This window comes from Pundamilia nyererei, unplaced genomic scaffold (genome assembly GCF_000239375.1).
Source record: "Pundamilia nyererei isolate P.nyererei 1_Seehausen unplaced genomic scaffold, PunNye1.0 scaffold00082, whole genome shotgun sequence".
NCBI lineage: Eukaryota > Metazoa > Chordata > Actinopteri > Cichliformes > Cichlidae > Pundamilia > Pundamilia nyererei.
In genome coordinates this window covers 25,269-37,636 of record NW_005187483.1, presented here as the reverse complement: position 1 = coordinate 37,636, position 12,368 = coordinate 25,269, and the positions used below count along the sequence as shown (strand labels likewise).

General features: G+C 39.8%; 2 protein-coding genes across 3 annotated transcripts in view; one reads left to right on the top strand and one right to left on the bottom strand.

Moving 5' to 3' along the window:
• The first annotated feature begins 227 nt into the window (after positions 1-227).
• Positions 228-7,083, top strand: LOC102199850 (monocarboxylate transporter 13). 2 transcript variants are annotated; one of them, XM_005738122.2, is made up of 6 exons: positions 228-321; positions 449-595; positions 1,824-2,055; positions 2,131-2,274; positions 2,706-3,488; positions 4,724-7,083. In XM_005738122.2, exons 3-6 carry the CDS (start codon positions 1,854-1,856, stop codon positions 4,924-4,926), a joined length of 1,332 nt encoding a protein of 443 aa, XP_005738179.1. In that variant the 5' UTR covers positions 228-321; positions 449-595; positions 1,824-1,853; the 3' UTR covers positions 4,927-7,083. The 2 variants fall into 2 exon arrangements, with proteins under 2 accessions (XP_005738179.1, XP_005738180.1); XM_005738123.2 differs by having other exon boundaries at positions 228-357.
• Positions 7,084-8,977: 1,894 nt separating this feature from the next.
• gldc (glycine dehydrogenase (decarboxylating)) overlaps positions 8,978-12,368 on the bottom strand; it is an 18,050-nt gene continuing 14,659 nt past the window's right edge. The window contains exons 18-24 of the mRNA XM_005738271.1: positions 12,289-12,368; positions 12,016-12,157; positions 11,408-11,519; positions 11,203-11,298; positions 10,914-11,086; positions 10,739-10,819; positions 8,978-10,253 (exon numbers count right to left, since the gene is read on the bottom strand). The exon at positions 12,289-12,368 is cut by the window's right edge and continues 31 nt beyond it. Coding sequence (XP_005738328.1) covers positions 10,113-10,253; positions 10,739-10,819; positions 10,914-11,086; positions 11,203-11,298; positions 11,408-11,519; positions 12,016-12,157; positions 12,289-12,368 — 825 coding nt within the window. The 3' untranslated portion in view covers positions 8,978-10,112. The remainder of the gene's footprint in view (positions 10,254-10,738; positions 10,820-10,913; positions 11,087-11,202; positions 11,299-11,407; positions 11,520-12,015; positions 12,158-12,288) is intronic.

Genomic DNA, 12,368 nt, shown 5'->3' with positions numbered 1-12,368 from the left:
CTGGCCCTTCGGATCACCCTGTTCAGTCTCTTCCTGTCCCCAGCAGAGATGCTGCCGCCCCAGCAGACCACACCATAAAAGATAGCAGAAGCCACAACAGAGTCATAGAAGGTCTTCAGGAGTGGGCCCTCCACTCCAAATGACCTGAGTCTCCGCAGCAGGTACAGCCTGCTCTTTATATGAATCGCTCTTTACATGTCTAATTGCTTTTTACTTGCTAATTCAAAAGCAACAGATAATACAACGTATATGGAAATTGATATTTTATTTTGAAATCCGGATGACGACGTTTGAGCTGTGACTTCGTACTCGCTAATGATGGTAGGCGGACTTACGTGTTTAAAGCGGACGTTAAAGGTTGTGAGCTGTCGTGGTTTTGAAAACTGCGAAGAAATCTTTAAAGTTGAATGGCACACATCCCAACGGTAACCTCTTTCTGTCCTCTCAGTCACCACAAACGTCCAAATGAGAGTGCACTTTAATTCCGAGGAGAGCTGGATTTCACAGCGCAGATGCGACTTCACCACACTACATAAGCCGGTATGTTAGCAGCAGATATTCCGAGAAGACCCGGGGAAGGACGTTAGCTTGGCAGGTGATTTTCCACTTTTTTCTGTTTATGTCAATACCTTTAACGTAAAGGAGACGCAGTGAGTGTACCAGCCTTGTAGACAATAAGACAAATGATGCTGATCGAACATTATTTTAAATGTTTAGTCCGCTCATTGGGAGCTAAGCTTGTGAAACCCGGCTGCAAATGTTAGAAATGTTAATGTTAGAAATAAATATTTTTTAAAAACAACAACAACAATAGGGATGATACAATTTTAACATTTAAATACCTCTAAAAAGACTCTTTAACAAGCGTGAGGCATATAAACTTATAATAATTTGAAATGTAAGATAGGCATATTCCCAAAACAAAAACATGAGCATGTTCCTGTCTGTGTACGTTTTATAGAATAATTATTAGCAGTTATTGCTGTTATTATAGCCACAGCTTTTACAAGAACACTAATGTATATTTAATAAAATTAATATGAACAATATTCTCACTCTCGGATTTTCCTCCTCAGATAAAGATGATGCAATTAAATGTAACAAAAGTTTTAATACACAAGACTTAAATACCCTCCTGCACATACCATTAATATTTAATATAAAATGAGCTCAAATTTCAACAGCACAAAGTGCTATCAGTTTGAAAAATATCAGTTTAAATAAATATCATATCAAACTCAGAAAAACCTCTGCTTTGAAGATGGACTTTTTTTGTTTTTTGTGAAGCATAATCTGCATTGAGTCACCCTTTTTTACCCACATCTCCGCATCAGCATACAGGGAAGGAGGTTCATTTATGTCAGCAACAGACTCTCCAGTTTGAAGGTTGTCCTGTTTGTTTGCTTTAACAAGCAGATTCCTCATCTGAATACGCCACTGTGCCAAAAACATTCGATTTGCCAATATTATCTTGATAAACTGGCAAAATCACAAGTGAAGCGCACAACAGGTCACCAACTGCTGTTTTTCTAACAAAATACATTAGAAAAACAAGCAGAAAAGTCCTTCACAGCAACAGTTTCTGCATGATACCTGCTTTTTAGCTTAAAATGTAGGAATTCTTTTTCTTAAGTAAAAGTCATAATCCAACTTAATACATAGTAGCCTACAGCGAGAAGAGACAAGAGCTTTCAGAGAGGGTTGTGCCACCCCATACACTCCCTTTAGACACGCCCCTGTGTAGTCACTCATACAGTTGTATAGTTTTTCACTTCTGAGAAGTTTCTGATCGCCGCCGTAACTGGAGATTTTTTCATCCGCAGGAAAAAAAGCCTGCAGATAATTTTTAAAAGATGAAGTCCAGAAAAGTTGAACCCCCCGACGGCGGGTATGGCTGGGTGGTGGTCATGTCAGCCTTCTTCACCATGGGCCTTACTGCTGCTGTTCTCAAAAACTTTGGACACTTCTTCATTGAAATCCAGAATCACTTTGGAGTACAGGCCAGCACCACCTCTTGGGTGACCTCCACAACAATTGCTATGCTTCATCTAGGAGGTAAATAAGTGGTTTTCAATCTGTTGTTTTTAAACCAAAGGCGTTTTCGTAGAGCCATTGTTATTCTCTCTGCAGCTCCAGCAGCCAGTGCGATGACCTTACAGTTTTCTCAGAGAGTAGTCATCATGCTTGGAGGCTTGCTGGCTACCTTAGGAATGGTGCTGGCTTCACTGGACCTCAGTTTGCCCTGGCTCTACCTCACCATGGGCATCCTGCAAGGTAGCACACCTGGGACATACTCTAAATCCTACAAAGCAAATTGAACCATTTTGAGGGTTTGAATGAAAAAACTAACCTTGTAAACTGATTTTTAGGGCAGAAAAGAAAAGTATCACTGCTACTAAAAGTTCAATATTTTGTGATTTTTGAGGATAATCGTCACGTTCCATTTCATGTTAAGAAACATGTTTTTTCCACCAGCAGCACTACTACTACAATTGCAATGGACTCTTTTAATGTTTGCATTTTGAAACAGACATAACAGCATGAAATGGTATGCAAAGACTTACAGTGACACACACATGTCCTTAGAAGTGACGCGCTACAATTAAAACGAATCTGGGACATGTAAGTAATGCTAATACTGGCAGACCTGAGTCTTGTAAAAAAAATAGTGGGTGGTTAATAATTTTCATCATCTCTATTTCCAGGAACAGGTCTTTCCTTCTCCTGGATCTCTGCCAACAGCATGGTGAGCCACTACTTTGTACGATGGCGTCCCATTGCCTTTGCCATCGCCAGTTCAGGTGAATGCGTCTTTGCTGTTATGTTCAGTCCGTTCTTCAAGTGGCTCATTGACACCTACAGCTGGCGGGGTGCTTTGCTCATCATTGGAGGCCTTCAGCTGAACCTGTGTGTGTGTGGTGCGCTCATGAGACCCCTGAAGAAGACCACGAGACCTGCACAGGACACCAAAGACAGTCTAGAGGGAGATGCAACCACACTCCTAGCCAAGAGAAGGACCTTCTTCCAGTGCTTCCTCATGAGAAAACCTGAATTTTTTCTGTACATCCTGTTTGCAATATTTTCAGCTGCAGGGTTTTTCATCCCACCTCTTTTTCTGGTCCCCTTTGCTAGCAGCCTGGGTATGGATAAGTATTGGCCTGCTATGATTCTTTCTGTTCTGGCTTCAGCTGACCTGGCAGGGAGGCTGATTTGTGGGTGGATCGCCAACATGAGGCTGGTAAGAAACCTGCAACTGCTCACCATGGTGGCCACTCTCCTTGGCGTGGTGCTCTTGCTGCTGCCCATCAGCCAAAACTACTGGGCCATTCTGGTGTTCGCCTCACTCTACGGCTTCCTGTTTGGCTGTGTGGTGGCCATTCACGTCACAGCTATTGTGGACATTGTAACCCTGGAGTGTTTCGACAGTGGACTCGGGCTCTTTATGCTTTTAAGGAGCATTGGAGGCTTCACTGGTCCACCTGCTGCAGGTAATGCGGATTATCAATTATGTTTTTTGTTATTTGTTATGGAACTACAAATGTCGCAAAACAATTTTCTGAATGAGGATCATTTAGTGCTTTTTTATTTCACGTTTTGACTTTGATGAATTTTACTGCAGTTTATTAAAACCATCTTTGAGATCATGTGCACCAGGCCAGTGAAACTGCCCTTTCCATCAGGGTACAGACATTTAACTCATTTAATCCCTGAGATAGCTTAATATAAAAAAAGAAATGCAATCTCAACAGTATCTCTTAGTTTCTCTTATCAATAAAGACATGCTGCTGTGGTAAATAAATGAAAAATGGCTCTTTGGGCTTAAATTCTGAGACGTATATGTGTAAATAAAAAACTTTGTTACTTTGGTCAAGTATAACTGGCCATAAAGGGGAGGTCTTTATCTATTGGAAAGATGTAAACTGAATGAAAATAGAGTTAAAAGTCCAAAATTGATGTCTTAATTCTCATTTTACAAAGCCATCCAGTGGATCAGATTGGAGTCTTCACCAGTCTGATTCAGATTCTGGAAAAGACTGACTTTGATGTTAATACTTTTTGCTAAAGATAGAAATGCGCTCAAGTTTAAATATAGTAGAAAAGTGCTATATAAGAACTAGTTCATATGAAGATAAAGCCTGACACACAATTTTATTTCAGCTTAGTTCAATGAAATTAAATTTTATTTGTATAGTTATTAAGATAAGATAAGATAAGATGACCTTTATTAATCCCACAGGTGGGAAATTTGTTTCGTTACAGCAAAAGTCCAAAGTTATGTAGCAGAAATGATATAAATTCAGGGTGCAGGTTTTGCTGACATAAAAGCGGCACTAGCTCCTTTACCTTTGAAGTAAAACTAAACATTTGGACAATTATGTGTGTCAGAGCTGCTGCTGTGCATAGCTGTGATCTCATGGCTCCAGGTGCACTCAGCAGTTTGTTAGCCACATCTAGCAGATGTGAACTGTTCAGTTAAACATTACAGAGCAGATACAAAAAAATTTACATTTTTTATGGTCATTAAATATTTAAATCTGACGTGACATGATCTTGTTGGCTTTTATGTCAAATAATAAGACTGGTTGTTAGAAGTCATCAAAGAACAAAACCTCTTTTACAGTAAATGTCTCAAACATTTCTCTGCATGAACGCATACCCGTGTTCATTTATTCATCAGCACTGGTGGTGTGATGTTTCTTCTTGTCCTGGATTACTTGTGCAGGCTGGCTGGTGGATTACACAAACAACTACAGCGTCGCCTTCTACCTCTCGGGCGTCTGCCTGATTGTGTCCGCAGCGTTTGTCGTCCTGGTCGACCGCCTGGTTCATAAGAGGAGAGAAGCAGCAGAGCCTCAAGTTTATTGTGCCATCGACCAGCAGGAGGATTGGGAAACGGCAAAAGCCGAGTCAGACACTGTTACATAAAGGGAGAACCCAGCAGAGTTGTGGGGTGCATGCTGTTTTTTAGGGGCACATACTGATATCAGCGGATATTTTTTCATGTATTTTTATAAATAATCTATATTCACAGATAGTGATGTAGGAAGGCAAGTGCATCACCTGGAAATTTCATTTCACTAGAATAACCAAGCATGGAATCCTCTATTATAGGATCCTAACAGATAAGTGTGGCATACTTTAACACAAACACAAAGAAACTTAGCTTTTTTTAATTATTTATTCAAAATAGAAAATTAGTACTTATGTGTAGAGAAAGCACCATCAGAAGCAGCACTCTTCTTCTTCCCGTCTGTTGTATCAGCTTTTCTTCAGTTTCAGGATGTTTTAGTGTTGGGGTTTTTGTGTGTTCTGCCTGTTTTGAGATATTCGTTGGTGTTCCTGTTCAGAAATCTGCTTGCAGTTAAACTGATGGCCTTGCATCAGACTACTTGATATGATGGGGTTTTCAGCTCAGTCAGCAGAGTCAGTGTGACAACAAAGGATCCGCCAAAAACAACACTTTCACTTAATTTTCACTTGTTGCTTCTCAGTGAGTATGTGTCGAAGCTCGTTTCCACCACTGACATAAAGCATTTATTGACAGGTAGATTTCACGGTAGATATCGCAAAATTCTGACAGACTAACTCAAACTTCTGTGTAAGGCAAACTTTTGAGATAATAATCCCAAACTTTGGGGTGATTTTTCAGTGTTGCAGTCTTACAATCCTGCTGTTCACAGCTAAACATGTGTTGCATGTTCACTGGCAGACTAGTTTAACTCTATTTTACTAACACACCTTTTTTGCAGTCTAACAGTTGAAAGAGTTAACTGCAGATACTGTGATCGATTGCAGATAATTTGGCTTACAGTGGAATGACTTCTTAATGTACTTCATTCTTTGACCTGAAAGCCTTTGTCAGTTATTTAGATGTCACACCCCAAACAGCTTCTGGTTGTTGGCACCTCATCTGAAGCTGCTTATTTAAATTTTATGCACTTGAAGAAGTGAGATAAATGTAGAGAAGTCTCTGCATTTTCCATATGATTGATCTGCTATTATAAAAATGAGTACAAAATAACTGCTTTGCCATTTTTAGAGCAAATGAGTGGTTACTCTACAGACAAAAAAAATCCAGCTATTTCCAGGGTAAAGTGCCTATGTCTGAACACTTCATGCAGGGTAGTCTTTGTGGGATTTGTTAAATGTTTAGTTTTCTGCCAGCAGATAGGTGATTTGACCTAGTTAAACAGGTTTTGTTTGCCCTGTGTGAGATGACCTGGTGAATTTATTCCCGTGCTTTTCAGGTCTCATTAGACTTTATTCTTCTGTGTTCAATCAGAGAAATGAACCAGCTTATTACTCGAATCCCTTAACAGATTTTAAGACACACCAGGGAACAGATATCACAAAAAGGAGCTGTATTGTTTCAGCTTGAACTTTTGTGCAGTCACACATTTTGTAATCAGAATTGTATAACCCATCGTTAATGGGCTGCAAACTTGTGACACTATAATTATCCAAAGTTAGCCCGGAGGACCACGTCATCTGAGTAAAAATAAATACTTTGGTCTTTAAAAATAAAACAAGCGGAATTACCAAACTGAAACACTGCAGCTGTACGTCTGTAGCAGATGTGAGGCAGGTCTTCATCTGCAGAAGTGACTGAAAGTAGTTCCAGCAGAGTTTAAATAACAAGGCTGATGATGTCCTGAGGAACTCATTCCCAAAATTCATCTGTTTCTTGGAGAGGGGGTGGCTGCTGAAGCAAATCTCATATGGTACCAAATTAGCCTTTATAATTCCAATAACTACCTCAAGCAGTATATTATTTAGTTAACATTACACAAGCAGGAGTAAACTGTATATATGCTGGATGGGTTAATACCGTAGACTTTAGATTCTTCCTTATAGCGATAAGAATGAATAGTTTTTATGGGGGGAGTGCTACACTAGAGTCCCCATCTTTATCAGGTGACCCAGGAAAGCGGTGTGGCTCAGTGAAATGCTTTTAAGAGGAAGAATCTATTTTAAGAGGAAAAATAATTACATCAGAGTCATAATTGTTGGTTTTTGGACCTTTAATGCAGTTGAAAATATTATAATCGTGGCGATCGTGGCTCAAGAGTTGGGAGTTCGCCTTGTAATTGGAAGGTTGCCGGTTCCAGCCCCGGCTTGGACAGTCTCGGTCATTGTGTCCTTGGGCAAGACACTTCACCCGTTGCCTACTGGTGGTGGTCAGAGGACCGGTGGCACCAGTGTCCGGCAGCCTCGCCTCTGTCAGTGTAAACATGCATTGTGGTTTAAAATCAACAAGCCTCATTTCTGTCAAATCAGAAACATATTTTATGGTGCAGTTTTTATGGTATATGTAGTGAACTGTAAATGTTCAGACTTGAAAAGATGACACACAGCTACTGCAGCTAATTAGCCGTCACAGTTCAGGTTACTTTTTTTTAAGCACACACTTTTATATATGTCGTGGGTACTTCTGCCTGCTCTTCTATTTTCCCAGAGGATTTGCCAAAGTAGATGATCCACGTGTTTGATTTGGCACCGACTTTTACATCCGATGTCCTTTCCGACACAACCATCCCATTTATCCAGGCTTGAGATCGTCGCTAGAAGTACACAAGTTTGTGACACCCTGAGGCCGAGTTTGTGTTTCCTCTTGGTCTTAAACTGTTTATCTAATATGTGTGAGGTAAATGGGGCATTTATGGGACATTTTAAATTGCTACGGGAACTGTTAAGAAATAAATCTGTGTCCTCTTTTGTTATCTAGAGTCTTGGTCAGGCCGGCCTTTCTAAAGCTAAAGGCTTATCATGGAGAACCACTGAAACACTCAGGGGGACATTTGCAGTGTGTGTGCAGGAATCTGTGGTATGTGCTGTGCGAATTACTCACATTATGTTATGTAATTAGCTTCTCAAACCAGTTTCAGCTGGTTTTCAGCTGGTTTTCAGTTTTCAGCTGGTTTCATATGACAAAACATGTTCTGTTGAAACAGTCACTTCATAAAAGAAAACAAGTTTGAGGTTAGGCAGTTTAAACGTGTTTAAACGTGTCAGTATTTGCTAAGAAACTGATTTTTATCATTTCAAGGACCATTAAAAAAAACAAACATGTTACAGTCTAGTTTGGGGTCATTCATCTGTTTGATGGAGATTTTGTCACAATTGATATACTAAATAATTTACCGATGATCAAACTGGGTTTTTTTGTTTATATAATGTAAATGGTAAATAAGTCAAGGTTAAGAATGTTTGTTTACCTGGTTATCATAAAAGCAAATGGAAAGTTGTAAAAGGAGATTAACAGTGACCAAGCGCAGAAATACTCCTGAAAGCCCTTTCATGAAGATGGCAGGGGGGGTGTGGATCGAGGAAGTACAGCACAGTAGAGCACTTAAGGGTTCCACAGTGTGATGGATTTTGCCATAATGTAGGGAAGACAACAGGTGTTTATTATATTTACCTACTGGTCTGCACAAAGCCCCGGCTTGAATCCCTTTGAAAATCTGGGAAATTAAGTGAAATCTGGAGAGAGATTTGCCAGAGAAGGAACAGCTGGGATTGCTCAGAAGACGTGTGTGAAATTGCGACCGTGGTAGTTTTTGTGAAATTATTTTGTTTGTGTGTGGAAAGTAAAATAGAAACTAAGACTTTGATGTTTGGAAAAGCTCTAAAAATTCATCTGTTTGACAGCACTTGTGAAATAGTTTAAAACAATAAGTCTTTACACTTTCGTCGCGAATTGAATTTTAGCGGCGAGATTTTCCTCAAAAAAAAAATTAAATTAAATAAATAAAATTAGACTATTAATAAGACCGTGTGCCCTTTCTGAAGATTTTTGGTGGTCCGGGCTGATGGGTGGGTTAACGATGGGAAATATCAGCTTCTTTCGTTCGTGGAAACTAACATGTTGAGATTAAGTACACAAAAACCAATTATATGCATAGTTTTTTGGCAAAATGTCTTATTGAGTAGTTTACTAAGCGTATCTTGTTAATCTTCATACAAAACATGTACACACTTTGGAGAGAATGCTTTTAATACATTCATTTTTCCTACAGACAAATACTTTAGATTAGAAAAATTGATTTTAAATGAGGACTACCTACTTTGTTACTACATTAAAAAACATTTTCAAATAAAAGATATATTCACAAAAAAGTAACACCTTAAAATAACCATCACTTGTGACCTGATATTGTGTAATGTTTAATTAACTTACCATCAAACAACGTAATGGCTGTTATTTACAAGATTCTTTTATTTATCACACAAATTAATCATATAATACTGCCGTTTAATCAAACCCGCTGGTGCGCGTTGGTGCTTAAACTGAACCAAACTGCCAGCAAAGCAAAAACCGGGATGTTGGAGATGCTGAAAACAAAACCAAATTGCCAGTGAAGCAGGGAAATGTACGACCTCCATATTTACAGTCTACAGCGTTTACTCCATCGACATCTCACTTGCCTACTTACTCTGTAAAACAACTAGTATAAACATTTCAGACTTTACAATTGCCATCCAGATGACTGTTTACATACATGTTAAGTTCACAGCTTAACAGAATCAAATAAAGTTTAATTATCAATTACTCATTCAATTGATGGTTATTATAAAGTGTTACAAAAAAGGCTTAATTACTCCTATACTGACAGTTCAAAAAAAAAAAAAAAAAAAGTTGAAATGAAAGCAGCTATTTTACACAGAACAGAGGCACCAAGAGCAATTACAGATGTCACATTATCTGCACTTGGCTTAAAGTACAGCATTTCAGAGGTGGGCTATGGAGCGGCCTCTGTGTTGAATGGTGCGCTTATTTTCGCAAGCTTGGAATAGCAATAAGTCACACCTTTGGTCAATTTGAGTAGTTCAAGTCAGGGCAAAAGCCTACAACCCCACAAAAAGGGTGCAGTCAGAGAGAGGCCAGTCCCATCATCCACCTCGCACGCTTTTCCACCCGTTACATCAGCGGCAGCTCAAATCTGCTTCACTGTTAAAAATCAGATACTCGAGGGTCTCCCTGGAGATTTCAGAGCCCTAGTGCAGGTTTTGAGGAAATTTACCACTATATAGAACTTCTATAAAAATCACAGATGTTTAAAATTGGAGGTTTTGTACACTGGCTGGACAATGGGACTGAGCCACAGAGTATTCTAGGAGGAGGCTCTCTTCTCCTCATATGGAGACTCATACACCTCCATGGGTGGGCAGGTGCACATGAGGTTCTGGTCGCCATAGATGTCATCGATCCTGGAGATGCTAGGCCAGAATTTGGTCTCAGGTTTTATGAAGGGCTGTGAAGAAGGGAGAAAAGAGGGGTCAAAAAATTCAAACAATACATTTATACAAAGCTCATTTCAAGTAGCCGGCTTTGCATTAAATGTAAAATGTGAACAGTCAACAAACCCCATTACCAATGTTGACTAAATCAGGGCATCTATAACTTAATTAAAACCAAAACTCTATTGCTAAGTAATCTGAAAAAGTTGTTGGCTACAGGACATGAGACAAATTACACTTCTTATTTTTCACCACTAGAGGGCGATAAATACAAGTTCTTTAAACAGTACAGCTGCTTTCACCGAGTTTGACTTTCCCAAAAGTAACAGGGATTTCATATTATGCATTTTTTCCTGCAACAAAGGAAACATAATTGAAGTTGTTTTTGTTTTTCAATTTAATAAAGGAGAAAAATTTACAATATGCATTGCATATTAAGTCAGTTGTAGTCGTTTTGGAGTGTGGGGCATTGAATAAGTAATGGGATAAAGGTACTCACCAAGGGGAAGGCAGCACACTCCCTGGAGTAGGGTCTGTCCCAGCTGGATGTTGAGATGCACGCCAAAGAGTGAGGGGCCATCTGCACGCAGGCACAAAGACATACACTTGCATGACGACTTCAGATATCACAGCTTTATATTAACCACTGTATGGTATGTTTTCAGCACAGAAACCTTAAGTGGGTTGATGCGCGAGTCCATCCTTCCCTCCTCGATTTCTGCGATCTCCTGTCTGATGGCTAGCAGGGCGTCGCAGAAACGGTCCATCTCAGCCTTGTCTTCCGATTCTGTAGGCTCAATCATAAGAGTACCTGCCACTGGCCAAGACATAGTGGGTGCATGGAAACCTAGACACAAATAGTAGAGAAGAAAATATATAATACTACTACAATAATAAACAATAGGTATCAATATGCATCGGATAAAAATTATGAAAGGGAAATTTATATATTGATCAGCCTACCATAATCCTGTAGCCTCTTGGCCACGTCAACAGCCTCAATATTAGCCGTCTTCTTGAATGGCCTCACGTCTAGAATGAACTCATGGGCTACAAAACCTGTGCACAAAAAGAAGGAGGGGGGAAAAAAAGATAAAGTTAGTTATGCGGTTTTATTTATTTTAAAATGAGAGTACATCACTACACGTCCACAGAGACGGCACCATACCTTTCCTGCCTCTGTAAAGGATTTTATAGTGACCTTCCAGCCTCTTGGCCATGTAGTTGGCATTAAGGATGGCCACTTCTGTAGCGTGCCGCAGTCCCCTGGATCCCATCATCTAAACACCAAAACAGAATTAAAGCATCTGGGCTTCAAAAAGCCCAATGTTCAAAAGAACATTTTAATACAGCTTTAATATAACATTTTTCTTTATTAGCAGTATTAGCACTCTGTCCAACAACTGCCCCTCTTTTTGCTTTTCTTTTTATATAATGTGCATATTTCCTCCACCTGCTGGTAAACAGGGTGGAGTTTGGGTGGCGGGCTGCTGCCTCAAAATGTATCAGCTATGTAGAGTAGCTGTTAAAGTTAATGACTTCTTTCCCTGGATGTTTATCACAAATTAACACTTTTGTTCATGTTGTCTTAAGTTGAAGTGAGAGCCAGGTGACCAACTACTCATGTGACAAAAACAGAGCCCAGGAAGTTTTCAGTGACTTGTGACTGTAGACTTTTAAAAATCACACACGGTTAAGTAACAGTTTCAAACATGCTAACAGATTAGTGGAAACGAGTTTACCAATGTGGTCTCAACTCAGTTTATCTGTGCTGACCTTAATGTAAGCCCAGGAGATTGGCAGGATGGCACTGGAGCCCCAGGGAGCTGCGCTGATGGTGCCCAGTGAGCTGCTGATGTTCACTGACTGCATGGAAACCACCGGGTGGCTCGGTAAGAAGGGGGCAAGGTGCGCCTTCCTGATAAGAAATAGATGAATATACTGTCGGGTCAGAGAATCATCACAAAATAATAATAAAATAAAATTCTCTTTTTCTACAAATTCACATCGAACTAGTCACCATTTCTCCCTTTATATCCACTGACTTACACTCCAATTGGCCCCATGCCGGGCCCTCCTCCACCGTGAGGGATGCAGAAGGTTTTGTGCAGGTTTAGGTGAGAAACATC

Excerpts from the sequence above, each read along its gene's own strand:
- LOC102199850 (XM_005738122.2), top strand. The coding sequence starts at position 1,854 with ATGAAGTCCAGAAAAGTTGAACCCCCCGACGGCGGGTATGGCTGGGTG. Across the intron at positions 2,275-2,705 it reads CACCATGGGCATCCTGCAAG|GAACAGGTCTTTCCTTCTCC; the intron begins GTAGCACACCTG and ends CTCTATTTCCAG. Across the intron at positions 3,489-4,723 it reads CACTGGTCCACCTGCTGCAG|GCTGGCTGGTGGATTACACA; the intron begins GTAATGCGGATT and ends TTACTTGTGCAG.